This window comes from Triticum aestivum, chromosome 4A (assembly GCF_018294505.1).
Source record: "Triticum aestivum cultivar Chinese Spring chromosome 4A, IWGSC CS RefSeq v2.1, whole genome shotgun sequence".
Lineage (NCBI taxonomy): Eukaryota > Viridiplantae > Streptophyta > Magnoliopsida > Poales > Poaceae > Triticum > Triticum aestivum.
Genome location: NC_057803.1, coordinates 737,999,108 through 738,025,959, shown reverse-complemented (window position 1 = coordinate 738,025,959; position 26,852 = coordinate 737,999,108). Strand labels below are relative to the sequence as shown.

The 26,852-nt window shown below is 46.8% G+C and overlaps 1 protein-coding gene and 1 long non-coding RNA gene across 2 annotated transcripts; both read right to left on the bottom strand.

The window, feature by feature from the left end:
* Positions 1-133: 133 nt before the first annotated feature.
* Positions 134-7,477, bottom strand: LOC123088472 (disease resistance protein RGA5). The gene is made up of 10 exons (XM_044510680.1): positions 7,227-7,477; positions 6,659-6,852; positions 6,323-6,581; positions 5,439-5,661; positions 5,206-5,329; positions 4,648-4,860; positions 4,432-4,560; positions 4,175-4,309; positions 3,103-4,019; positions 134-2,536 (listed from the first exon to the last, which is right to left on the bottom strand). Exons 2-10 carry the CDS (start codon positions 6,821-6,823, stop codon positions 607-609), a joined length of 4,095 nt encoding a protein of 1,364 aa, XP_044366615.1. The 5' UTR covers positions 6,824-6,852; positions 7,227-7,477; the 3' UTR covers positions 134-606.
* A 1,015-nt stretch (positions 7,478-8,492) lies between these two features.
* On the bottom strand, positions 8,493-10,350 carry LOC123088474 (uncharacterized). The gene is made up of 2 exons (XR_006441921.1): positions 10,224-10,350; positions 8,493-10,117 (listed from the first exon to the last, which is right to left on the bottom strand). It is a non-coding gene; the product is annotated as an uncharacterized lncRNA (long non-coding RNA).
* Positions 10,351-26,852: the final 16,502 nt, after the last annotated feature.

Here is a 26,852-nt window from a genome sequence, read left to right as displayed (position 1 = left end):
TTAAAAGTGTTGACTACCCCACCCAGCAATTAACACGACACCAAGGGGTTTATGTTAAGTAAGCAAAAATGAAGCCTGAATCCAGCAATTAACACGATACGTACAGTGTACAGAATTAGAAGGTTGTATGCAATTGAAAAAACGAGAGAATAAAGATTCACTTTCAGAATTATAAGGTTTTATGTACAGTTCCCGTCCAATCCCACTTATGTACACAGGCGCGTACAGTGTTATCTACTTAACCTAGCAATTAGCACCGCACCGAGGGGTTTAGGTTAAGTATAACTAGACCAAATGCAGCCTGAATCCTAGGATTACCTTTTTCAGGGCGATTAGGAGGAGCATTCATTAATCATCAGGATTGCAGCCGTTACAGAGAGGCAGATTACAAGAAAAACAAAGATCTTGATCCATAATCCCCATTAGCTGTCAAAAACAAAGATTCAGAGGACACAATTGGCAGTACAACCACATTAGGAAAAGTTCCTTGATCCAGCGGACACAGGTAAAGATCGGGAGCGCCTTAATCAGCTGCCCCTTTTACTTCTCCCGCAGGGGTATGAAAGATAGACATAGTACAATTCTTGCAGGAATTATGCTCTGCTATTAACTAAATATGACGGAAGGCCGGTTCGGGTGCATCAGCAAGGCCTCCTTGAATGCGTCCTCGGCCTCTTGCAACCTGTCCACTGAATCCTTACTAATGTAGAGCGTATGCACTTGGATCTCCTGGAGGTGTAACAAGTGCTCCATGCCGACTGGTATAGTGCCGCCCCAATCGCACGCACTGAACCAGAGTGTTTGTAAACTGGGCATAGCACCTGCCTCGAAGCCCAGGTACGGCGTAGTGTCTTTCTTAGACCAGAAATATAGGAACTCCAGAACTAGGAATAGCCCCGTCCCAAACATAGCTCTGTAACCAGGGATTTCAAATGCTCCAAATTCGAGGTGGACGAGGGAGGGAAGCTCTCCAAGCAGATGAACATCCTGAGTTGATGTCTCTTCAACAAACAGCTTAAGGAAGCGCAGGCAATTGAGACCAAACAACCATTTTGGAACTCTCCATAACCGCCAGTAATGCAATTCAAGACGCTCAATATGTTGAAAAGGATTGGATAATGAGCCCAGCTGCTGGCTGTCCTCACGCTCAACATGATCGCCGCCAAAGATGACCAGAGATTCAAGGTTACAGAGCTTTCCAATGGAGCAAGCCAAAGCATCAACTTTTGGCAACCCCAAACTACGACCTACTGACATACGCAGTTCCCTCAGATTGGTCAGCTCGCTGAGACCCATAAAACACTCCAGCGAGCTCTTCTCCATGTCAAGCCATCGCAGAGTCCGCAATGATTTCATATTCATCATACCTTCAGGCAACTTTGTCCCATATGGAAGAAGCAGATAGGACAGGCGGGGCAAATTAACTATATCTGAGGGGATGCTCTCCATCAGTGTGCAATTTTCTATGTCTAGTGTCTCCAAGTAAACAAGCTCACCAAGTTTAGTAGGGAGCTCTATCTTCCTAGCTCTAACCATCAGATACCTCAGCAGAAACAATTGGCTAGCAGCGGTGAGGTCAACTATCTCCCGCTCATTAGAAATGATTAGCACCCTAAGGTACTTGAACCACAAAAGAGGGATTATAGCGTCCTCGAACAGTAATGATCGAACTTGTGACAGCCTAGTAGCAATAGCAGTGTCATATGTTGCTCCACCAACAGCCATGGAGCACAGGGATAATCGGCGAACCTTGTATTTGCAGAGATGCAGCAGTCTTGCCATGTCCTCAGAATTGTGTGCCACACTTACAAAATTATCTTCTACACACTTGCTTAAGATCAAATCAAGCATCATGTCGTGTACTCTGCAACACAACACCTCTCCATACTCATTTTCATCATTTTCTGCCAGCTGAATCATGTTTCTATTGATAAGCTCATTGAAATAACTCCTGCCAACATGCTCCAAATCTGGCCCATGCAAACTGCTGACAAAGCCTTCACCTATCCATTGTTTAACCAGATCATCCCGTGGTATGATGTGGTCCTCAGAATACATACCAAGGTACAGAAAACATGGCCGGAGATGAAGAGGCAGATGGGTGTAGCTAAGGTTTAATATACTATTCATCTCTTTCAATGAAGGATTTGTGGCAGAATGGGCACCCAGAGATTTCCTTATGCTCTCCCAGTGTTTCTTTGATCTCACTTGAGTAGCTAGTAGGCTAGCTATAGTGACAATTGCAAGCGGCATACCACCACACTTCTTCAGAATTTCAGCCGCAACATCTTTAAGATGGGGTGGACAAACAACTTCAGACCCAAATACTCTATTGGAGAATAACATTCTTGAGTTCTGATCACTGAGGGGCTTCATTGTGTAAATGCGCCCGCGGTCATTGTGACAGGCCATGCCAGCCACATCTTCCACTCGTGTGGTTACAATTATTCTACTCCCATTTCCATTTTCTGGAAAAGCACAACTAATAGTATTCCATGCTGATTGATCCCACAAGTCATCAACTACAATAAGGTACCTGTTGAAATGTTTGCACATGGTTATATTGTAGCAGGATATGACTACGTTGAAGACAGAAGCATAAAAATAAATAAAAACAAACTTGTTGTAAGCAAGTCTATTGCTCTGATGGTTGGTCCCTCCCGCTCCCTCCCTCCCTCCCTCCCTCACAAGACTCTTCCAATAAACATCTTAGCAATTTTTTAACAGAGTGAAAAAGGTACAATACTTAAATCAGTTTTTCCCAAAGATGTATAGAGTGGGATCTGCTAAAGAAACATTATAGAATAGCACCCTTTGATGAGAGATATGAGCCAGAGGCTTCAAGAAAACTTGTGTTTTCAGAATTATATGAAGCCAGTAAAGAAACAAAAAATCCATGGTTATTTGAACCCGAGTACCCAGGCAAAAGGCAGAGTTTCTGCTCCAACATGTTTTTGTAATTTTGAATCTATATCACAAACGTAAAAACAAGAAAGAAGTCAAACTTCCCACATGCATGGACAAACAAGCATAACGAGAACAAGGACTGACCAATTACTTGCTACTTCAAATTTAAGATGACTATAAAACGTAAGTAATTACCTTTTATCTGTGAGATACTTCCTTAGCTCTTCAATGATGTCGTCAAACCCGCAATCGTGAGAAGAGGCATTTATCCCAAGTTTCAATTGTAGGCGATTGAGAAGCACTCTCAAATCAGGCCTCTGTGAAACTGAAAAGAATGCCACACAATCAAAATGCCCTTTGATCTTGTCAAACACCTGTTTGGCAAGTGTAGTTTTACCCAGGCCTCCAAAACCAACAACGGACACAACCATTAGTTTTTTTTGAGTATTCATCAACCAACTGATAACCTCTTCTCTAGAGCCTTCAATGCCCACAAGGTTGGCCGCCTCCTGGTAGACCGCTCGCAGGCGAGCATCGACAGCCACAGGGCCAAAGCTAGGCTTGCAATCATCAATCTTGTAACTCTCACGTCGAGCATTTGCTTCTACCGCAAGAGTCCTAAGCTCTTCCATCTGGTTGGAAATTCGATGTAGCTCGCACAACCTCTTGTGAAGTTCAGCAGCCTCCAAGAAAAAGCATACCTCAACATCCTCACCCCCGAATTGGCGAATGAAGTCATCAATGCAATTTTCCATGTCGTAGGAAATCTCCCTGAGATCATCCCTCCAATTTTTTACCCCTGGAGCAAGCTCATTCATGAGCTCCGGCAGCTCAAGAGCAGCGTGTATGGCGCTCAACTCCTTCTCAAGGAACGACGCCTGCTTCCTTACCTCTTTGCGCTTATTGTACTCATCGTTGATGAAAGTGGTAAGCTTGCCACTAAGGGTGCTCATCACCCCGGTCGCCACACTCACGGTTGATGTCCTCCTCTTCTTCTGTTGGCTCACTTTGCCATCCTCCTGCTCCACCTCCAGCGATGATGGTTGCAGTTGGAGTGGTGCAACATAATCATCCATCAACTTTAGTTCATCCTCCATCCTGGAGAAGCTTATCTGCAAAAAAAAAATTAAACAAGATTAGGAGAAATCACTAAATAGCACATATTGTACTAGCCGCCCATGAATGTGGTAAGCTTGCCACCAAGGGTGCTCATCACCACAGTAGGCAAACTCATTGTTGATGCCTTTCTCTTGTTCTCTTGTCTCACCTTGCCATCCTCCTTCTCCACCTCCGGTGCCGATGGTTGCAGTTGGGATGGTGTGATAGAATTATCCATCAGCTCACCACTAGCGACAGAATTACACATCAACTTCAGCTCATCCGCTAGCTTCAAGAAGCTTATCTGCAATAAAAATGAAAACATGTTTAGGAGAAATCACTAAATAACTCGTATTGTACTCGTTGTCCATGAACGTGGTAAGCTTGCCATGGAGGATGCTCATCAGTCATCACCCTAGACGCCACACTCATGTTTGATGCCTTCCTCTTCCTCTCCTGGCTCAATTTGCCATCGTCCAATTTGCCATCGTCCAATGTAACAGCAGAACCATCCATTAATTTCAACTCATCCGCCAGCTTGGAGGCAATGCTTATCTGCAACAAAAATTAAAAAAAATGGCCATGACACATCACTAGAAAATTACTGGTAGATTATATACATTTACTATTGAGTGATTATACCTGCCCTTCTGTTGAGGTACCTACATCACCTGTAACAGACCAATTTGAAATTCCCACATCACCCAGTATTCCACGGATGATAAACCATGTAGCTGGCCTGTTCCCTGGGTAATAGTTTGTACATTCTATCCCTATCTCGGCACATGCCTTTACTTGTTCCAGTGATGTGTGACTATTTGATGTCCCAAACATGTCCGCCCAGCTTTCAACTACCTGCAATTTGATAACCGTGGTTAGTTATAAAGAAGGATGACATGCATTTAGAATATAAAAAACACGCAGCAGTATTGATTTTTGAATTTCTCACTTGATTAATTTTAGTGTTATTAATCATTCGATGCACATAATGACTTTAGAAATCAAAACCATCTTTATTTTATTTTTGGTGTGGAAGATCATTACAAAGACAACATTCAAATCTTGTCATTTGCAAATTCCAATGTTAATTAGATACTCTCAATGAATATACGGGTTGCACTTTTTCCCAAAAAAATTGTGGTTTCTGCTAAACATGTTATCTATAGTGGCTTTTTTAAACCTCATACACAATATAATTACCTCCTTAACACTGGAGCTCTCCTTATGTCCCATAAGGATCTCCATGATTATAACACCCAAACTATATATGTCTGTCTTGAAGGTGATTTCTCCATTATTTAAGAATTCTGGTGCCATATATCCCCTACATAAAAATTGGTACAGTTTGTTCGATTAGTGAATAAAGTGTATGCAGCAAAGCTGGTAGATGACTGATAAAAACATCAAGTTCTCAAATAAAATTGCTAGCCTACATTGTCCCAAGCTTGTGATCAGTAATAGCCCGACTCTGGCTTCCACTTAAGCGTCGTGATAGACCGAAATCCGCAATCCTGGGCACCATGTTATCATCCAATAGTACATTCTGAGGTTTGAGGTCCATGTGAATAATATGCTGTTGGTGAAGATAATCTAAGCCCTCACAGATCCCCTTGATTATTTGGTAACGTGTGGTCCACTGGAGTCGACAAGATGCATCTGCATAGAATATACAATAAAACAAATAATTAGTACTATATGCGGTGGGATAAGCAGTTCAGTGAAGGGCCTTCGTGAATGATTGCCCGCTTTCCAAAGCCAATATAATAACAAGTTTGAAGGAAGTTCTGGAAACACAAATCTCATTGCCAAAACATGGTTTTGACAATTGGGAAAAAAAGTACTCCCTCCATTCACTTTTGTAAGACCATTTAGACATTTAAGATAGCACCTAAAACAGTTCAATTTCAGCTGTCCTAAACGACTTACAAAAGTGAACAGAGGGAGTAGGTACCGCTTCATTTGAAAATTCAGATGCAAATATCTGGGCTTGCCAACATATTTGGCTTGGAAAATTGAGATGCTATGGTTTTTCGTTTGGTCACTCGATTAAGCTCTATTCACAACAGAGGATATTCGTTAGTGCGCTCTTCTCTCTGAGGCAAAGAGGATGAGAAATCAAAATATGCCCAAATCGAAGAGTGCATGTTTTGCAGTGGTATAAGAACAGAGCTGAAAACTACCATTTAGTGTGCAAAAAGAATTAACAAAGCTCAGAAGAGTGGCAACCAATAAATACTGTGGACTGTAGTTGGTAGATATTTACTACTACTATATAGTAGAAATGCAAGAAAAAGCTATAAGGCCAGTCTGACTTTACCGGAGAGATAGTCAGCAAGGCACCCTTTGGGTAGGTACTCGAAGCAGAGCAACCTCTGCCGTACGTCTGCCCAGACCTGCCTCCCCTCGTACAGCCTCATCACGTGTTGCGTCTCGGAGCAATATCCGAGGAATCGCACCGTGTTCTTGTGCTTGACCCCAACAAGACAGGCGATCTCACTTTCGAAATTCTTGTCCAGTATCTCGAATCTCTCAAAGAGCTTCTTCACGGCAATGGTACGACCACTTGGAAGCACGCCCTGCATCTCACATAGAACTGCATCAGCTAGATTGTCTTCAGTTAATTCATTTCAGAGCGGAGGGTCTGGTTGCTTACCTTGTAAACCGCTCCGAACCCGCCACTGCCGATTTTATTATCTTCAGAGAAGTTTCCTGTGATGGCCTTGAGAAGCGAGAAAGGCAGATCGACGGGATCCACACTTTTGTCGAGCAGCACTTTCTCCAGAGCAGCAAGTTCGTTGTCTTGGCCGTCATCCGTCATCTCAGTTGTGAAAGTTAGGTGTTATTCTCCTGAAGCGTAATTATGTGCAAATAAGAAGAAACGGCAATTTTTGCAGAAAAAATTTACTAATATATATCTATCTGAAGTTCTGAACTCTGAAATCGACTTCGATCTAAAAATTCTGAAAGAGATGGACAGATTCTTAAAAAAAGAATCTATGTGAAAGAAAATACACAAGTGATATATATCTATCTGATGAAGTCTGAAAGAGACGTCGATCTAAAAAGACTGAAAGAAACGGGCGGACCTTTGTTCTCCATTACTTTTTAGCAACCAAAAAACGGGATCCCCTAATTAGATCTATGGAGGATACAGATCTAGCAGTAAAAAAGCAGGGGACGAGTCCCCATTTATCACCACCTTCTTGGCTTACGGTAGGTACCTTTCTCTGCCGGGGGAAAGCGGCGCCGGGGCCCGGAGGTCAAGCGTCAAAGAATGGTTGAGGTCGGGCGGGCAGGAGAAGAACTCGACGGCAAGGGTGGAGGCGGCGCCCTTGCCGGAGGGTAGGGGTGGAGATGCGGAGGGGGAAAGGCCGTGCCGACAATGGAGGACGACCAGCCTTGACTTGGAGTCTGCGGAGTTGAGACTGGAGAAAGAAACCACGCACTACTCCACGCCACTCCAATGATTCATGGTCCGTGACTCCGCCTGTGTTTGCCTTTCCGTGGTGCGCGTGAGCCAAATGCTTTTGGAAATTACCTCGCAAAAAAAACTTTTGGAAATTTTATTTACTCTTCTCTAGGTGCATCTTAGAGCGTCTACAACCGGACTTGGCAAATCCGGCCCCTATACGCCCATGGGCGCGTTCATGTACAGCTCCCGCCGGTCCTTCATATGTTGCGCCGCATATCCACATACCTCAAATTCCGATCCTCAAATCCATGCACTTTATGCACGTCGATCATACGATACAAATTGTCCAAATTCAAAAGTTCGAAACAAAAAAAGCAAATCATAGTTTAACAAACCAGACATGCCAAAATGAAATCAATAACCGAGCGTGACGGATGGCCTCGGATCACGTCGGGCGCCTCTTCCGAGAGGAATGCGTCGTGCTCCACGCGAAATGCGTCCTGCTCATCCTACTCTGCCTGCATTCGGGCTGCCTACTCTGCCTGCATCCGGGCTGCCTGCTATGCCTGCATCTGGGCTTCCACCTTCTCATGCATCCGTGCCGCAGCTGCCCTCGCCGCCTCCTACTCTCTTCGTTCGTTGATCTCCTTCTTGTCCGCAAGCCACTTCTTCGCATGCCCATCCAAAAGGGTTTCGTCCGCCAACATGATCCTCGCATCTTTCGCGTCCCGTGCGAGTTTTAACCTCTCCTTCTCAAGCTCTATGTCGCCAAATGTCTTGGCCTTCCCGAGTTCCAATTTGATCGCCGCTTTTCGCTTCTCCAATTCGATCTTCTCCCTCTCAATTTCGAGCTTCTTATTTCATTGACATTGATGCAATTTCTCTGTGATTAAAAGATCCAAAGCTCTACTGAATTCATTAGCTAGAGCAAACATACATAAAAAGAACTTGCTCAAAGGCGGTGTTTTATGAAAATACTGAATGAATAATGTCAACTAGACATTTGCAACAGTAACCAGTCTGATTGACCCTTTCACAACACTATGAGGTTCACAATCTGCAACAGGATTTAGGATAACCATAATAAACTGATTGTTATGGAAAGGAAGAGCAATTACAGTAGAATTTAGCCACATGGAACTAACACATGCCCCGAACAATAACCAGTGCTAGGCAACACAGACCAAGAGTAACAATGTTCTTTGCAAATGACATTATGCTTCACCTGTAGTTTGCCAGGCATTGCTCCGAACTGGAAATCAAGCCAGCAGGAGTGTAAGCAGTAGCAAATTGAGCATCATGATTGAAGCAGATTCCAAAGTACACAGACAAATTGTTCAGCCGAAAGAAGAGACGGTTCTTGGGAGGAAGCACAGGGGTGGTTTGAAGGTAAAGCTACTGCCCATCTGCATCTGGTAATGACTCTGAGAAGAGAGGAACATAGGGTAGAAACCGTTTCGGTTTTGTAATGCCTTTCTCAAGATTAAGGATACAATGAACTTTCTGATGTTGCATATCATACGCTACCAAGGTATCACCTCCAGATGACATCAAGAAAATGGTGTCACAATCTGGATGAATCTCGGCCACCATGTACTTCTCCCCAATCATGCTCATTAGCTCATTGATGTTGGCAGAACGCTTGAGAACCAATTCTTTACTGTCACGATCCTTGAGGCACCAAAGTGTTATCCCAGAAACTAGGATTTCATTACTATCATTGACTGAAACAGTTGAATCTACAATATAGTGTAAGCACCCTTGTGACACTCCAATCGTGGCAGATCTTTGGCCGTACGGCAAAGGGATAATCTTCCACACTTTCCCCTCCATGTCCACCACCATCAGGACGTACTTGTTGTTGAAGCCCATCAGGCTGCCAATCAAATACTCCCTCCGTTCCGATTTACTTGTCGTGGTTTTAGTTCAAATTTGAACTAAAACCACGACGAGTAAATCGGAACGGGGGGAGTACATCATACCGCCGACGAAGACACATTTACTACGGAAGGGCAGCACTTTCTCAACCATCCTACTACTCCTGCAACTCCAGGCTCCTGTCCGCGACGAGTAGATGCTCACTCCTGTGATGTAAGTTCCCGGAACGGCCTGCTCAAAGTGAAGAACGTAGAAATGAGATGAGACTGTCGGATCAAAAGCAAGACCTGTGGTACAGCTATATCTGTTTGCGGGCACAGGCGGCCGTGGGGGCAGCTCCAACCACCTCCCAGTGGCGGGATTGCACACTAGAAAACCGAAATCATCCCAACTCTCCATCTTCTTCTTGAAGGCACAGTATAGAAGGAGGCCATTGCAGGCATCCAACTGGGTGATGCCGCCATACTTGTTATTGTGCAGGTAAGGGATGGAAAGGTCGAACGGGGCTGCACCGTTGCCGGAGACGCTGGCAAAGTGGTGGCCGAGCCTGTTGTTGATGGTCATGTAGAAGAAGCCAGTGAGGGTCTGGGGCAACTTGTTGCGGTTGGCGGGGTCGGCGATGAGGTCGCGCCAGGCCACGGAGACGCACTTGAAGCGGTGAAGGGATCTGACGGGGAGGCGGGAGAGGATCTCGAGGATGAGGTCATCGGTGAGCAGGGACAGGCCGGCCGTTGGCCCCGGATGGCTGTCCAGCCAAGGCTTGGTGTCCCTCTACAAGAGCTCCCCTTTCTCCGCCTCCTCCATGGAGGGCAGGGGTCAGATCTGCAGATGGAGAGAGGGAATCACGAATCAGGCCAAGGAAAATCAGGTAGTAGCAGCCGGTGGTGGTGACCTCTTCCTCGCCGTGGTGAGTCGGGAAAGGTAGTACCTTGGGCTGGTTTAGGGCGGCGACGGGCGGCGGGGATGCAGCCGGCGGCGACGAGTTTCTTGGATCACAGGAGGACGAATGTGTGTTCCAGCCGGACTGAAACAAAAAAGCCCAGTCCGGTTGGAGGTGTCCGTTTGGGCTTTTTTTTTTGTTCTTGCCCCTTATAGGTCCGACTCACTATTTTTTAACCTTGGAAATTACGCAAAAGCTTGCAACAATGCCTCATATAACTACAAACGAGCTACAACTACAATTCATTCGTAGATTTATTTACGGAAAACGTTTAAATTAAGTCGGATGATAACTCTCTCCCGTAAGCCGCTTTTCCTGTGCTACACGTGGCACTGTGGGGCCCGCCCACCACTCCAATCGCCACCTTATCTTCTTCCACGAAACATATCCTCCACCGATTCTTTTCCTTTCCCTTCTCTTGTTCTAAGCAACATCACCACAGCGGAGGAGGTGACGGCCGTCGGCCCATGGCTGATTCACCCTCACGCCGCCGGGGATGCAGTAGAGCTTCACCGGAGCTGCATCACAGCATCCCCACGCTCCACCGCAGATTCCGCCGTCATCGCAGCTTCCGCCATGGCTGCCGCATGCCGCGTCGCAGCATCCGCTGTCATCGCCGGTGATGCAATGAGTGCGCCCGTGGCTGCAATGGAGGGTAGTTGGAGCTTCGCCGCGGCTGCAATGGATCACCGTTGGGGTCGTTCAAGCTTCGCGTGCCTGCAATGGAACTCCACCAGAGCTGCAATGGTGCGCCGCCGGGATGCAATGGAGAGTCGCCGGGGATCGTCGTCGTTCGAGCTTTGCCGCGGCTGCAATGGACCTCCACCAGAGCTTCAATGGAGCATCGCCGTGAAGGAAATATGCCCTAGAGGCAATAATAAAGTTATTATTTATTTCCTTATTTCATGATAAATGTTTATTATTCATGCTAGAATTGTATTAACCGGAAACATAATACATGTGTGAATACATAGACAAACATAGTGTCACTAGTATGCCTCTACTTGACTAGCTCGTTTATCAAAGATGGTTATGTTTCCTAGCCATGGACAAAAGAGTTGTCATTTGATTAACGGGATCACATCATTAGGAGAATGATGTGATTGACATGACCCATTCCGTTAGCCTAGCACTTGATCGTTTAGTATGCTGTTATTGCTTTCTTCATGACTTATACATGTTCCTTTAACTATGAGATTGTGCAACTCCCGTTTACCGGAGGAACAATTTGGGTGCTACCAAACGTCACAACGTAACTGGGTGATTATAAAGGAGTGCTACAGGTGTCTCCAAAGTTACATGTTGGGTTGGCGTATTTCGAGATTAGGTTTTGTCACTCCGATTGTCGGAGAGGTATCTCTGGGCCCTCTCGGTAATGCACATCACTTAAGCCTTGCAAGCATTGCAACTAATGAGTTAGTTGCGAGATGATGTATTATGGAACAAGTAAAGAGATTTGCCGGTAACGAGATTGAACTAGGTATACCGACGATCGAATCTCGGGCAAGTGACATACCGATGACAAAAGGGAACAACGTATGTTGTTATGCGGTCTGACCGATAAAGATCTTCGTAGAATATGTAGGAACCAATATGGGTATCCAGGTCCCGCTATTGGTTATTGACCGGAGACGTGTCTCGGTCATGTCTACATTGTTCTCGAACCGTAGGGTCCGCACGCTTAAAGTTACGATGACAGTTTCTTTATGAATTTATGTATTTTGATGTACCGAAGGTTGTTCGGAGTTCCGGATGTGCTCACGGACATGACGAGGAGTCTCGAAATGGTCGAGAAATAAAGATCGATATATTGGAAGCCTATATTTGGACATCGGAATCATTTCGGGTGAAATCGGCATTTTACCGGAGTACCGGGGGGTTACCGGAACCCCCCGGGGGGTTATTGGGCCTACATGGGCCTTGAGGGAGAAGAGAGAAGGAGGCAGGAGGTGGCCGCGCGCCCCTCCCCTTCCTAGTCCGATTAGGACAAGGGAAGGGGGGGCGGCGCCCCCCCTTTCCTTCCCCTCTTCCTCCTCTTTCCCCCCTTCTCCTTCTCCAACTAGGAAAGAAAGGGAGTCCTATCCCGGTGGGAGTAGGACTCCCCCCTGGCACGCCCCTCCTTGGCCGGCCGCCCCCTCCCCTTGGCTCCTTTATATACAGGGGCAGGGGGGCACCCTAGAAGACACAAGTTGATCTTCGTGATCGTTCCTTAGCCGTGTGCGGTGCCCCCCTCCACGATATTACACCTCGGTCATATTGTAGAGGTGCTTAGTCGAAGCCCTGCGATGGTTGAACATCAAGATCGTCACCACGCCGTTGTGCTGACGGAACTCCTCCCCGAAGCTTTGCTGGATCGGAGCCCGGGGTGCGTCATCGAGTTGTACGTGTGTCAAGAACTCGGAGGTACCGGAGTAACGATGCTTGGATCGGTTGGACCGGGAAGACGTACGACTACTTCCTCTACGTTGCGTCAATGCTTCCGCTTCGGTCTACGAGGGTACGTAGACAACACTCTCCCCTCTCGTTGCTATGCCATCACCATGATCTTGCATGTGCGTAGGAATTTTTTTGAAATTACTACGTTCCCCAACAGTGGCATCCGAGCCTAGGTTTTATGGTTTGATGTTATATGCACGAGTAGAACATAAGTGAGTTGTGGGCAATATAAGTCATACAGCTTACCAGCAATGTCATACTTTGGTTCGGCGGTATTGTTGGATGAAGCGGCCCGGACCGACATTACGCGTATGCTTACGCGAGACTGGTTCTACCGCCGTGCTTTGCACACAGGTGGTTGGCGGGTGTCAGTTTCTCCAACTTTAGTTGAACCGAGTGTGGCTACGCCCGGTCCTTGCGAAGGTTAAAACAGCACCAACTTGACAAACTATCATTGTGGTTTTGATGCGTAGGTGAGATTGGTTCTTGCTTAAGCCCGTAGCAGCCACGTAAAACTTGCAACAACAAAGTAGAGGATGTCTAACTTGTTTTTGCAGGGCATGTTGTGATGTGATATGGTCAAGATATGATGCTAAATTTTATTGTATGAGATGATCATGTTTTGTAACCGAGTTATCGGCAACTGGCAGGAGCCATATGGTTGTCGCTTTATTGTATGCAATGCAATCGCCCTGTAATGCTTTACTTTATCACTAAGCGGTAGCGATAGTCGTAGAAGCATAAGATTGGCAAGACAACAACGATGCTACGATGGAGATCAAGGTGTCGCGCCGGTGACGATGATGATCATGACGGTGCTTCGGAGATGGAGATCACAAGCACAAGATGATGATGGCCATATCATATCACTTATATTGATTGCATGTGATGTTTATCTTTTATGCATCTTATCTTGCTTTGATTGACGGTAGCATTTTAAGATGATCTCTCACTAATTATCAAGAAGTGTTCTCCCTGAGTATGCACCATTGCCAAAGTTCGTCGTGCCCAGACACCACGTGATGATCGGGTGTGATAAGCTCTACGTCCATCTACAACGGGTGCAAGCCAGTTTTGCACACACAGAATACTCGGATTAAACTTGACGAGCCTAGCATATACAGATATGGCCTCGGAACACGGAGACCGAAAGGTCGAGCGTGAATCATATAGTAGATATGATCAACATAGTGATGTTCACCATTGAAACTACTCCATCTCACGTGATGATCGGACATGGTTTAGTTGATTTGGATCACGTGATCACTTAAAGGATTAGAGGGATGTCTATCTAAGTGGGAGTTCTTAAGTAATATGATTAATTGAACTTAAATTTATCATGAACTTAGTCCTGGTAGTATTTTGCAAATTATGTTGTAGATCAATAGCTTGCGTTGTTGCTTTCATATGTTTATTTTGATATGTTCCTAGAGAAAATTGTGTTGAAAGATGTTAGTAGCAATGATGCGGATTGGATCCGTGATTTGAGGTTTATCCTCATTGCTGCACAGAAGAATTATGTCCTTAATGCACCGCTAGGTGACAGACCTATTGCAAGAGCAGATGAAGACGTTATGAACGTCTGGCTAGCTCAATATGATGACTACTTGATAGTTTAGGGCACCATGCTTAACGGCTTAGAATCGGGACTTCAAAGACGTTTAGAACATCATGGACCATATGAGATGTTCCAGAAATTGAAGTTGATATTTCAAGCAAATACCCGAGTTGAGAGATATGAAGTCTCCAACAAGTTCTATAGCTAAAAGATGGAGGAGAATCGCTCAACTAGTGAGCATGTGCTCAGATTGTCTGGGTACTTCAATCGCTTGAATCAAGTGAGAGTTAATCTTCCAGATAAGATAGTGATTGACAGAATTCTCTAGTCACCATCACTAAGTTACTAGAACTTCATGATGAACTATAGTATGCAAGGGATGACGTAAACAATTCCCGAGCTCTTCGTGATGTTGAAATCGACGAAGGTAGAAATCAAGAAAAAGCATCAAGTGTTGATGATTGACAAAGATCACTAGTTTTAAGAAAAAGGGCAAAGGGAAAGAAAGGGAAACTTCAAGTAGAATGGCAAACAAGTTGTCACTCCCATGAAGAAGACCAAAGCTGGACCAAAGCCTGAAACTGAGTGCTTACACTGCAAAAGAAATGGTCACTGGAAGCAGAAATGCCCTGAATATTTGGTGGATAAGAAGGATGGCAAAGTGAACAAGGGTATATTTGATATACAGGTTATTGATGTGTGCCTTACTAGTGTTTATAGTAGCCCCTGAGTATTTGATACTTGTTCGGTTGCTAAGATTAGTAACTCGAAACAGGAGTTACAGATTAAACAGAGACTAGTTGAAGGAGAAGTGACGATGAGTGTTGGAAGTAGTTCCAAGATTGATATCATCATCGCACACTCCCTATACTTTTGGGATTAGTGTTAAACCTAAATAAATGTTATTTGAAGTTTGCGTTGAGCATGAATATGATTTGATCATGTTTATTGCAATACGCTTATTCATTTAAAGTTAGAGAATAAATTGTTATTCTGTTCACATGAATAAGACCTTCGATGGTCATACACCCAATGAACATAGTTTGTTGGATCTCGATCGTAGTGATACACATATTCATAATATTGATACCAAAAGATGAAAAGTTAATAATGATAGTGCAACTTATTTGTGGCACTACCATTTGGGTCATATTGGTGTAAAGCGCATGAAGAAACTCCATAAAGATGGATTTTTGGAATCACTTGGTTATGAATCATTTGATGCTTGCGAACCGTGCCTTTTGGGCAAGATGACTAAAACGCCGTTCTCCGGAACTATGGAGCGAGCAACTGATTTGTTGGAAATCATACATACTGATGTTTGGAATCCAATGAGTGTTGATGCTCGTGGCAAGTATCGTTATTTTCTGACCTTCACAAGATGATTTGAGCAGATATGGGTATATCTACTTGATGAAACATAAGTCTGAAATAGTTGAAAGGATCAAAGAATTTCAGAGTGAAGTGGAAAAATCATCGTAACAAGAAAATAAAGTTTCTGTGATCTGATCGCGGAGACGAATATTTGAGTTACGAGTTTGGTCTTCAATTAAAACAATGTGGAATAGTTTCACAGCTCACGCCACCTGGAACACCACAACGTTATGGTGTGTCCGAACGTCGTAATCGTACTTTACTAGATATGGTGCGATCTATGATGTCTCTTACTGATTTACCACTATTGTTTTGGGGTTATGCATTAGAGACAGTTGCATTCACGTTAAAAGGGCACCATCTAAATCTGTTGAGACGACACCATATGAACTGTGGTTTAGCAGTAAACTAAGCTGTCGTTTTTTAAAGTTTGGAGTTGCAATGCTTATGTGAAAAAGGTTTCAACCTGATAAGCTCGAACCCAAATTGGAGAAATGTGTCTTCATAGGATACCCAAAGGAGACAGTTAGGTACACCTTCTATCACATATCTGAAGGCAGGACATTCGTTGCTAAGAATGGATCCTTTCTAGAGAAGGAGTTTCTCTCGAAAGAAGTGAGTGGGAAGAAAGTAGAACTTGATGAGGTAACTGTACCTGCTCCCTTGTTGGAAAATAGTACATCACAGGAACCGGTTTCTGTGACGTCAAAACCAACTAGTGAGGAAGTTGATGATGATGATCATAGAACTTCGGATCAAGTTGCTACAGAACCTCGTAGGTCAAACAGAGTAAGATCCGCACCAGAGTGGTACGGTAATCCTATTCTGGAAGTCATGCTACTAGATCATGATGAACCTACGAACTATGAAGAAGCGATGGTGAGCCCAGATTCCGCAAAATGGCTTGAAGCCATGAAATCTGAGATGGGATCCATGTATGAGAACAAAGTATGGACTTTGGTTGACTTGCCCGATGGTCGGCAAGCAATTGAGAATAAATGGATCTTCAAGAAGAAGACTGACGCCGACGGTAATGTTACTGTCTACAAAGCTCGACTTGTTGCAAAAGGTTTTCGACAAGTTCAAGGGATTGACTACGATGAGACCTTCTCACCCGTAGCGATGCTTAAGCCTGTCCGAATCATGTTAGCAATTGCCGCATTTTATGATTATGAAATTTGGCAAATGGATGTAAAAACTGCATTCCTGAATGGGTTTCTGGAGGAAGAGTTGTATATGATGCAACCAGAAGGTTTTATCGATCCAAAGGGAGCTAAAAAAATGTGCAAGCTTCAGCGATCCATCAATGGACTGATGCAAGCATCTCGGAGTTGGAATATACGCTTTGATGAGTTGATCAAATCATATGGTTTTATACAGACTTTTGGAAAGGTCTGTATTTACAAGAAAGTGAGTGGGAGCACTACAACCTTTCTGATAAGTATATGTGAATGACATATTGTTGATCGGAAATAATGTAGAATTATTCTGCAAAGCATAAAGGAGTGTTTAAAAGGAGTTTTTTTTAAGAAAGACCTCAGTAAAGCTACTTACATATTGAGCATCAAGATCTATTGAGATAGATCAAGACACTTGATAAGTTTTTCAATGAGTACATACCTTGATAAATTTTTGAAATAGTTCAAAATGGAACAGTCAAAGAAGGAGTTCTTGCCTGTGATGCAAAGGTGTGAAGTTGAGTAAGACTCAAGACCCGACCATGGCAGAAAATAGAAAGAGAATGAAAAGTCATTCCCTATGCCTTAGTCATAGGTTCAATAAAGTATGCTATGCTGTGAACCAGACCTACTGTATACCTTGCTCTGAGTTTGACAAAGGAATACAATTTTGATCTAAGAGTAGATCACTGGACAGTGGTCAAGAATATCCTTAGTGAGGACTAAGGACATGTTTCTCGATTATGGAGGTGATAAAAGAGCCCGTCGTAAAAAGTTACAACGATGCAAGCTTTTACACCATTCCAGATGACTCTAAGTCTCAATCTGGATACATATTGAAAGTGGGAGCAATTAGCTATAGTAGCTCCGTGCAGAGCATTGTGGACATAGAATATCTGCAAAATACATACGGCTCTGAATGTGACAGACCCGTTGACTAAGCTTCTCTCACGAGCAAAACATGATCACACCTTAGTAATCTTTGGGTGTTAATCACATAGCGATGTGAACTAGATTATTGACTCTAGTAAACCCTTTGGGTGTTGGTCACATGACGATGTGAACTATGGGTGTTAAACATATACAGATATTGGTGTTAAATCACATGGCGATGTGAACTAGATTATTGACTCTAGTGCAAGTGGGAGACTGAAGGAAATATGCCCTAGAGGCAATAATAAAGTTATTATTTATTTCCTTATTTCATGATAAATGTTTATTATTCATGCTAGAATTGTATTAACCGGAAACATAATACATGTGTGAATACATAGACAAACATAGTGTCACTAGTATGCCTCTACTTGACTAGCTCGTTTATCAAAGATGGTTATGTTTCCTAGCCATGGACAAAAGAGTTGTCATTTGATTAACGGGATCACATCATTAGGAGAATGATGTGATTGACATGACCCATTTCGTTAGCCTAGCACTTGATCGTTTAGTATGTTGCTATTGCTTTCTTCATGACTTATACATGTTCCTTTAACTATGAGATTATGCAACTCCCGTTTACCGGAGGAACACTTTGGGTGCTACCAAACGTCACAACGTAACTGGGTGATTATAAAGGAGTACTACAGGTGTCTCCAAAGGTACATGTTGGGTTGGCGTATTTCACGATTAGGTTTTGTCACTCCGATTGTCGGAGAGGTATCTCTGGGCCCTCTCGGTAATGCACATCACTTAAGCCTTGCAAGCATTGCAACTAATGAGTTAGTTGCGAGATGATGTATTATGGAACGAGTAAAGAGACTTGCCGGTAACGAGATTGAACTAGGTATTGGATACCGACGATCGAATCTCTGGCAAGTAACATACCGATGACAAAGGGAACAACGTATGTTGTTATGCGGTCTGACCGATAAAGATCTTCGTAGAATATGTAGGAACCAATATGGGTATCCAGATCCCGCTATTGGTTATTGACCGGAGACGTGTCTTGGTCATGTCTACATTGTTCTCGAACCGTAGGGTCCGCACGCTTAAAGTTACGATGACAGTTTCTTTCTGAGTTTATGTATTTTGATGTACCGAAGGTTGTTCGGAGTTCCAGATGTGATCACGGACATGACGAGGAGTCTCGAAATGGTCGAGACATAAATATCGATATATTGTAAGCCTATATTTGGACATCGGAATCGTTTCGGGTGAAATCGGCATTTTACCGGAGTACCGGGGGGTTACTGGAACCCCCCGGGGGGTTATTGGGCCTACATGGGCCTTGAGGGAGAAGATAGAAGGAGGCAGGAGGTGGCCGCGCTCCCCTCCCCTTCCTAGTCCGATTAGGACAAGGGAAGGGGGGCGGCGCCCCCCCTTTCCTTCCCCTCTTCCTCCTCTTTCCCCCCTTCTCCTTCTCCAACTAGGAAAGAAAGGGAGTCCTACTCCCGGTGGGAGTAGGACTCCCCCCTGGCGCGCCCCTCCTAGGCCGGCCGCCCCCTCCCCTTGGCTCCTTTATATACGGGGGCAGGGGGCACCCTAGAAGACACAAGTTGATCTTCGTGATCGTTCCTTAGCCGTGTGCAGTGCCCCCCTCCACGATATTACACCTCGGTCATATTGTAGCGGTGCTTAGGCGAAGCCCTGCGACGGTTGAACATCAAGATCGTCACCACGCCGTTGTGCTGACGGAACTCCTCCCCGAAGCTTTTCTGGATCGGAGCCCGGGGTGCGTCTTCGAGATGTACGTGTGTCAAGAACTCGGAGGTGCCGGAGTAACGGTGCTTGGATTGGTTGGACCGGGAAGACGTACGACTACTTCCTCTATGTTGCATCAACGCTTCCGCTTCGGTCTACGAGGGTACGTAGACAACACTCTCCCCTCTCGTTGCTATGCCATCATCATGATCTTGCGTGTGCGTAGGAATTTTTTTTGAAATTATTACGTTCCCCAACAGTGGCATCCGAGCCTAGGTTTTATTGTTTGATGTTATATGCACGAGTAGAACACAAGTGAGTTGTGGGCGATATAAGTCATACTGCTTATCAGCATGTCATACTTTGGTTCGGCGGTATTGTTGGATGAAGCGGCCCGGACCGACATTACGCGTACGCTTACGCGAGACTGGTTCTACCGCCGTGCTTTGCACACAGGTGGCTGGCGGGTGTCAGTTTCTCCAACTTTAGTTGAACCGAGTGTGGCTACGCCCGGACAGATCTTCGTATTCGGCGGCTTTGCACTGCGGGCCAATTCGTTGGCCGTCTGGAGCAGATCGAAAGCTACGCCCCTGGCCATCAGGTCAGATTTGGAAGCCTAAACTTCACGGCTGACATCCGCGGAGACTTGATCTTCGACGGATTTGAGCCACAGCCGAGCGCGCCGCACTGTCACGATGGGCATGATTTAGCTCTACTGCCGGATAGTGCCCTGGAGGCCGCACATAAGTTCGCTCCGACCCTTAATTCGGAGCCGACCGCGCAGATCGAGGACGGATGGCTAGACGCCGCCTCGTGGGCGGCAACCTCTACGGCGATGGAGCCGAACACTGACCTTGTCCCTTATAAAGCCCGTGACTCCGAGGTGCCGGACTCCTCGCCGGACTCCGAACCTCCTGCGCCCCTGCCAATCGAATCCGATTGGGCGCCGATTATGGAGTTCACCGCCGCGGACATCTTTCAGCACTCACCCTTTGGTGACATCCTAAATTCGCTAAAGTATCTCTCGTTATCAGGAGAGCCCTGGCCGGACTGCGGTCAGGACGGTTGGGATGCGGACGACGAAGAAATTCAAAGCCCACCCACCATCCACTTTGTAGCCACTGTCGACGATCTCACCGACATGCTAGACTACGACTCCGAAGACATCGACGGCATGGACGACGACGCCGGAGACGACCAAGAACCAGTGCCTACTGGGCACTGGAAAGCCACCTCAAATCATGATATATATATGGTGGACACCCCAAAAGGGAGCGATAATGAGGAACAACGGGACGCGGCGAAGGATAATTCCCCCGAAAAACAACCAAAACGGCGACGCAAGCGCCGCTCCAAGTCCCGCCTCGATATCAACAGCACCCATAACGACCCAGCCGTAGAGCAGGGCAAACCAGTGGACGGTGAACACGCAGTCAAGCAACCATCCGAATAGGATGAATCGGACAATCAACCCATCCTCGGCGAAAACAACAGTCCAGGCGATCTCATGCCAGACACACCACTGGAGCACAAGAACCTGCACAAAAGGCTTGTCGCCACTGCAAGAAGTTTGAAGAAGCAGAAAGGGAAGCTCAAAACAGCGGAAGACATACTCAGATTGAGGTGGAGCAAAGTACTCAAGACCGCGGACAAATACGGCAACAGCCATCAAGCAAAGAGCTACCCGAAGCGCAAGCTGCTGCCAGAATTCGACGAGGAGGCCGTAGAGCCCCCACAATCGAAAAGTAAAGAGGCCGCCTGGCCGGATAGACGACTAGATGACAGGCCAGGAGCGACAAGCGGCATCGCACACAAGCCGGCACATGACACACATAAATATCCTCGCAAAACAGATGGCCCGGTCAGGTCCATTTATGGGCCAAAAAAGAGGGCCCCAGGAAGCAACACAGCACGCCGAGTATTTGAAGATAACGACACACCTAAATACAGGGGCGCCGCACACCCACTATGTTTCACCAATGAGGTGCTGGATCACGACTTTCCTGCGGGATTCAAGCCCGTAAACATAGAAGCACACGACGAAACAACAGACCCCGGAGTCTGGATTGAGGATTACATCCTACACATACATATGGCTAGAGGAGACGATCTCCACGCCATAAAATATCTACCCCTCAAGCTCAAAGGGCCAGCTCGGCATTGGCTCAAAAGCCTCCCAGAAAATACCATTGGAAGTTGGGAAGAGCTCGAGGACGCGTTTAGAGCAAATTTTCAGGGGACTTATGTCCGCCCTCCAGATGCAGACGATTTAAGTCACATAACCCAACAGCCCGGAGAGTCAGCGCGCAAATTCTGGAACAGGTTCCTCACTAAAAAGAACCAAATAGTCGACTGTCCGGACGCCGAAGCCCTAGCAGCTTTTAAACATAACGTCCAAGACGAATGGCTCACCAGACACCTCGGCCAGGAAAAGCCAAGAACAATGGCCGCGCTAACGAGACTCATGACCCGCTTTTGCGCGGGGGAAGACAGCTGGCTGGCGAGGTGCAGCACCAGCGACCCAAGTACATCCGAGATCAGAGATGGAAATGGAAAATCACGGCGCAGAAAGGATCAGCGCTGAAACAAAGAAAATGGCCCAAAAAACACGGCGGTCAACACCGGATTCAAAAGCTCGCGGCCGGACAACAAAACACTGCCTCTTAAGGATAACAATGACGAGCTATCCAACCTCAACAAAATTTTGGATCGGATATGTCAAATCCACAGTACCCCAGGGAAGCCTGCAAACCACACCCACCGAAGTTGTTGGGTCTTCAAACAGTCCGGCCGACTCAATGCCGAACACAAGGGGCTCGACACGCCAAGCGAAGACGACGACGAACCCCACCAGCAGAGCGCCGGAAAACGAAAGACTTTCCCACAAGAAGTTAAAACAGTAAACTCACTTCATGTGATTATACGGAACAATAGTGCGGCACCCGCCACAGTACGCGTCGCACGGTCCACCCCAGCGGAATCCCGAGATTGGATGTCAAAACCAATTACTTTCGACCGTCTAGATATTCTAGAAGTATTCGAAATGCAGGATGGACTGCTATGATATTGGATCCTATAATCGACGGAATACAATTTACACAGGTCCTCATGGATGGCGACAGCTATTTAAACCTGCTATATCCGGACACAATTCGCAAGTTGGGGATAGACCCTACTAAAATTCGCCATAGCCGCACCTCCTTCACAGGAGTGACGCCAGGCCCTTATGCCAAATGCACGGGCTCCTTACTACTAGAAGTTGTGTTCGGATCACCTGACAACTTCCGTCGCGAAAAGCTAATCTTCCATGTCGCCCATTCAAAAGTAGCCATCAAGCACTATTGGGACGTGAAGCTTTCGCCCGCTTTAACGCAATACCGCACTACGCGTCTCTTACACTTAAAATGCCCGGTCCACGTGGCATCATCTCATTAAAAGGTCGTTCAAGACCTTGGACACGGCTAGACGAGTCCGGCATAAATAAACTAGGGGCTCCCTAGCCGCATACCCCTTCACAAGGGGCTGCGCGTACAAACAATAAAGAGCCACTAAAAGCTCAACTTTATTCATTCATTCATACTATGCTTTCAATAAATTTTTTGCACGATTTCTTTTCAAGCTAAGTTCCTCTCTTTTTACAGATGAACAACGTGTACACCCATCCAGGATACGGCACAATGGAGACACAGGCGCAGACGTGCAGCAGGGACCCGTGGCAAGGATTCTTTTCAGATTAAGACCCTGCGTAAACCTTTCTTACTGTCTCTTATTGATTCATATCCCACGGTTTTTTACCATAACCAACAAGGAGGCTGGAGTTTTGGCATCGGCCGCGTCAGAAATTCTCGCCTGTACCTGGACACTAGGGGCTTAGGGCATTGTTCTGCCCGTTATCATAAAGACCGAATACCTTAGGGAGTGTTCGGCGTCTCGAGTTAGGCCTTATATGCATCAGCTCCGAATCATGTCTTTGGTCAAATGTTAGGTTTGCCCGGCTCCTGTGTTTTGCTACCTTACGTTCTGTATCATCGGCTAACGCGGCACCAGGAGAACTACTGCGATTGTGCCCCAGTTCGGCCGGGCGAGCACATCAGTAGAGAAAGCCGAAAACTGACTGTCATGATACAGCGAGAGACTGGTCAACCACTCGATCGACTACCGGAATGTTTAGAATTCCTCCGCTTTGACGAAGGACCGTTTTTCGGTCAGGCACATACGCGCCCCGAATTCGGAGAGCGCGGTGCCCCTAGGGGCTATTATCGTAGCCCCACCCTCGAACTCCTATGGCTAAGTGAAAGTGATAAAGCATTATAGTCCGGTTGCCTCGTTTGCTACGCTACCACCTCCTTCACAGGACCAAGACGTTGGATTAAGTGTGAAAATGCGCTATTTTTGCAAACACCCCCGCACCATGTGCGTGGGGGCTGAAGCCGAAGACTGCCATCTTTCAGGTTATACACAAGTATACATTAACGGCCACACAGGAGATATTTCAATACTTGAACGCACAAGTATAAAAAGCACTTATATTATATATATCGTTTTACAAATCATAAAAATCATTTAAACATGACATTCTTTGAGCACTACGACTCTATTGCACGAGCACCCCGCAGAACTTCCCCAAAATAGTGCTCGGCGGGTAACCGGCTCTCGTCCGAACCCCGGGTTGCAACATCGGTGGCATCCATCTCCGTCCAGTATGTCTTCACACGGGCGAGGGCCATCCGTGCACCCTCTATGCAGGTCGACCGCTTCATCGCCTTGATATGCGGCACCGCCCCAAGGAATTGCTGCAATAAGCCAAAATAACTCTTCGGCTTGGGCCTATCCGGCCAGATATGAGTCACTACATCCGTCATGGCAAGTCTGGATAATCTATTCAGCTCAGCCCACTCGACCAGCCGATCGGTCAACGGAAGTGAACGCTCTGGACTATGGAATTGAGACCAAAAAAGCTCTTCCGTCTCGTGATCCTTTTGACTTCGGAAGTGCACAATAGCATCTGCCGCACTCGCCGCTAAATCCATATAAGGATCCTCCGGACCCCACAGCTGGCCAAGCTGAGCATACTTCGGATCTGTGAACCTCCTGCGCAGCAGAAAAGGCTTACCAGCCGCAATGTCTCCGGCCTGACGCAGCTCCTCCTTTATAGCCCTCATTGCAGAACGGGCATCCCTGGCTTCGGCGGTGGCCTTCTTCAGGTCTTCTTGCTCCGCTCGGTGTTCCTTTTCAAGAACCTCATAGCGGTCGGTTACATCTTTCAGCTTCACGGCCATTTCGGCCATCTCCCCCCTGCTTCGGCAGTGAGCAGCCCTTTCGGCTTCTAGCTCTTCGGCCGCCTTCGGGGCAGCCGCATCACTCCTCCGGGCCTACTCCTTGGCTTGAGCAAGCTCTGCTCGAAGGTCCTCCACAGCAGCGGCACCATCTGCATTAAGCATACATGCTGTAAGGAGTGAGCATTAGCTCCCTAACTAGGTGATCACGGAGAAACAATCTACCTTGTGACTCGTCAAGTCGTTTATTGACCAGCGCGATGTCTGCGTCAGCAACGTCGAGTTGCCGCTTTAATTCAGCAACTCCATTAGTCCGGCTGGCCACCGGACTATCCGCCACCTGCGTAGGAAATGCGGAAATTAATGCCTGAGATTATGATCCTCGGCACGCTGTCGTTTTTGACAACGTATCGAGTCTCAGGGGCTACTATCTATACAGGGCACACTTTATGTGTAAACCTGTCAAAAGGTATGTCATTTTTACGTACCTCAAACCCGGCAGCAAACTTCTGACGGCATCATGCAACCCACCCTCGGCGGATGAAATTCTTGCAATCACCGTACTCATAAATGTACGGTGACCTTCTGAGATAGACTCCTTCTCAAGCAGATCCCTCAGCTCCCCCGGCCGTACACCAGTTGGCGCCGAACTCTCCAGCCCGGCCGGACTCGGGGATACCCTCCGTGATGACACCTCAGGGTCGTCCGCCCCGCCTGACGGTGCGGCAGATGGAGGCGTTTCGCTCTCCATCATCTCCGTACGAAGGTCCCCCGAAGACGAGCTCAGCTGAGAAGGACGGAGATCCGAACTACAAGGTAAAAACTTCGGTTATCCTCATAAGCAAAAATAGGGATGTCCCTTATTACAAAACTCCCCTTTTTCTACTTACGGCTCGCTGGAGGGATGATCCCTTGGGGGAGAGGGTGCGGCCGGGGCTTCCCCGGGCGCAGGACCCTCCGGTGAAGATCTCTTCCCCCGCTTTGAGGCCTTGGCCTCCGGGTTTCCGGAAGCGGTCCTCTTCTCCCCTTGGAAGGGGGGATTCTCGATCCCTCCTTTCTCGAAAGCCTCCTTGGTAGAGGCGGTAGTTTCTCTGTTTTCCCCTTCGCCTTCCTCCGAAGGCGCAACCTCCAGCATCTTGACCAACACGGGATCCGGCGTGGTCTCCGGGAGGGGGGCCGGACACCGTATCAGTTTTGCTTGCGCTATCCACTCCTGTTCAGAGGACAATTGGTTAAAAGGCAAATCCAAGATATGCAAACTAACGGTATGTCCGGACACAGAGCTACTTACTTGTGTATCCGGGCGATTGCAGCTTAGGCCGGCGTCCTCGGTCAATTCCGGACACACCTCTTGTGATCCGAAGAACAATTTGTACATCTCCACGGGTGTCGTACCCATGAAGTGTTGGAGAACTCGTGGTCCCTCCGGATTGAATTCCCACAGCCGGAAAGGACGACGTTTGCAGGGCAGAAGACGCCTAATCAGCATAACCTGCATCACCACGACCAGATCGATCTCCCTCTCTTGGAGGTCTCGAATCCGGCCCTACAATAGGGGTACGTCCTTTGACGGCCCCCAGTTGAGCCCTTGGTTGACCCATGACATCAGCCGTCGTGGAGGTCCCGAGCGGAAGATGGGCGGCAGCTTCTGCCTGCTGCCCCTGGGAGCGGTAATATAAAACCACTCCTGTTGCCACAAGCCGAGCTCCTCTTGGAAAGAGCCCTCGGGCCATGGAGCATCGGCCCTATTGCTTACAACCGCCCCGCCGCACTCTGCTTGACGCCTCTCGATCATCCTCGGCTCCACATTGAAGGTTTTGATCCACAAGCCGAAGTGAGGGGTAGTGCGGAGAAAGGCTTCGCAGACGACAATGAATGATGAGATGTGGAGGATGGACTCCGGAGCCAAGTCGTGGAATTCCAACCCATAGTAAAACATGAGCCCTCTCACAAAAGAATCCATCGGGAAGCCTAAACCCCGACGGAGGTGGGACATGAACACGACGCTTTCACCGGGCTCGGGAGTAGGAATGACTTGCCCTTTTGCGGGCAACCTATGCGAAATCTCGTAGGTCAGGTACCTGGCTTCTCTCAGCTTTAGCACGTCCTCTTCCGTGACGGAGGAGGGCATCCACCGGCCCTGTAGGTCGGAGCCGGA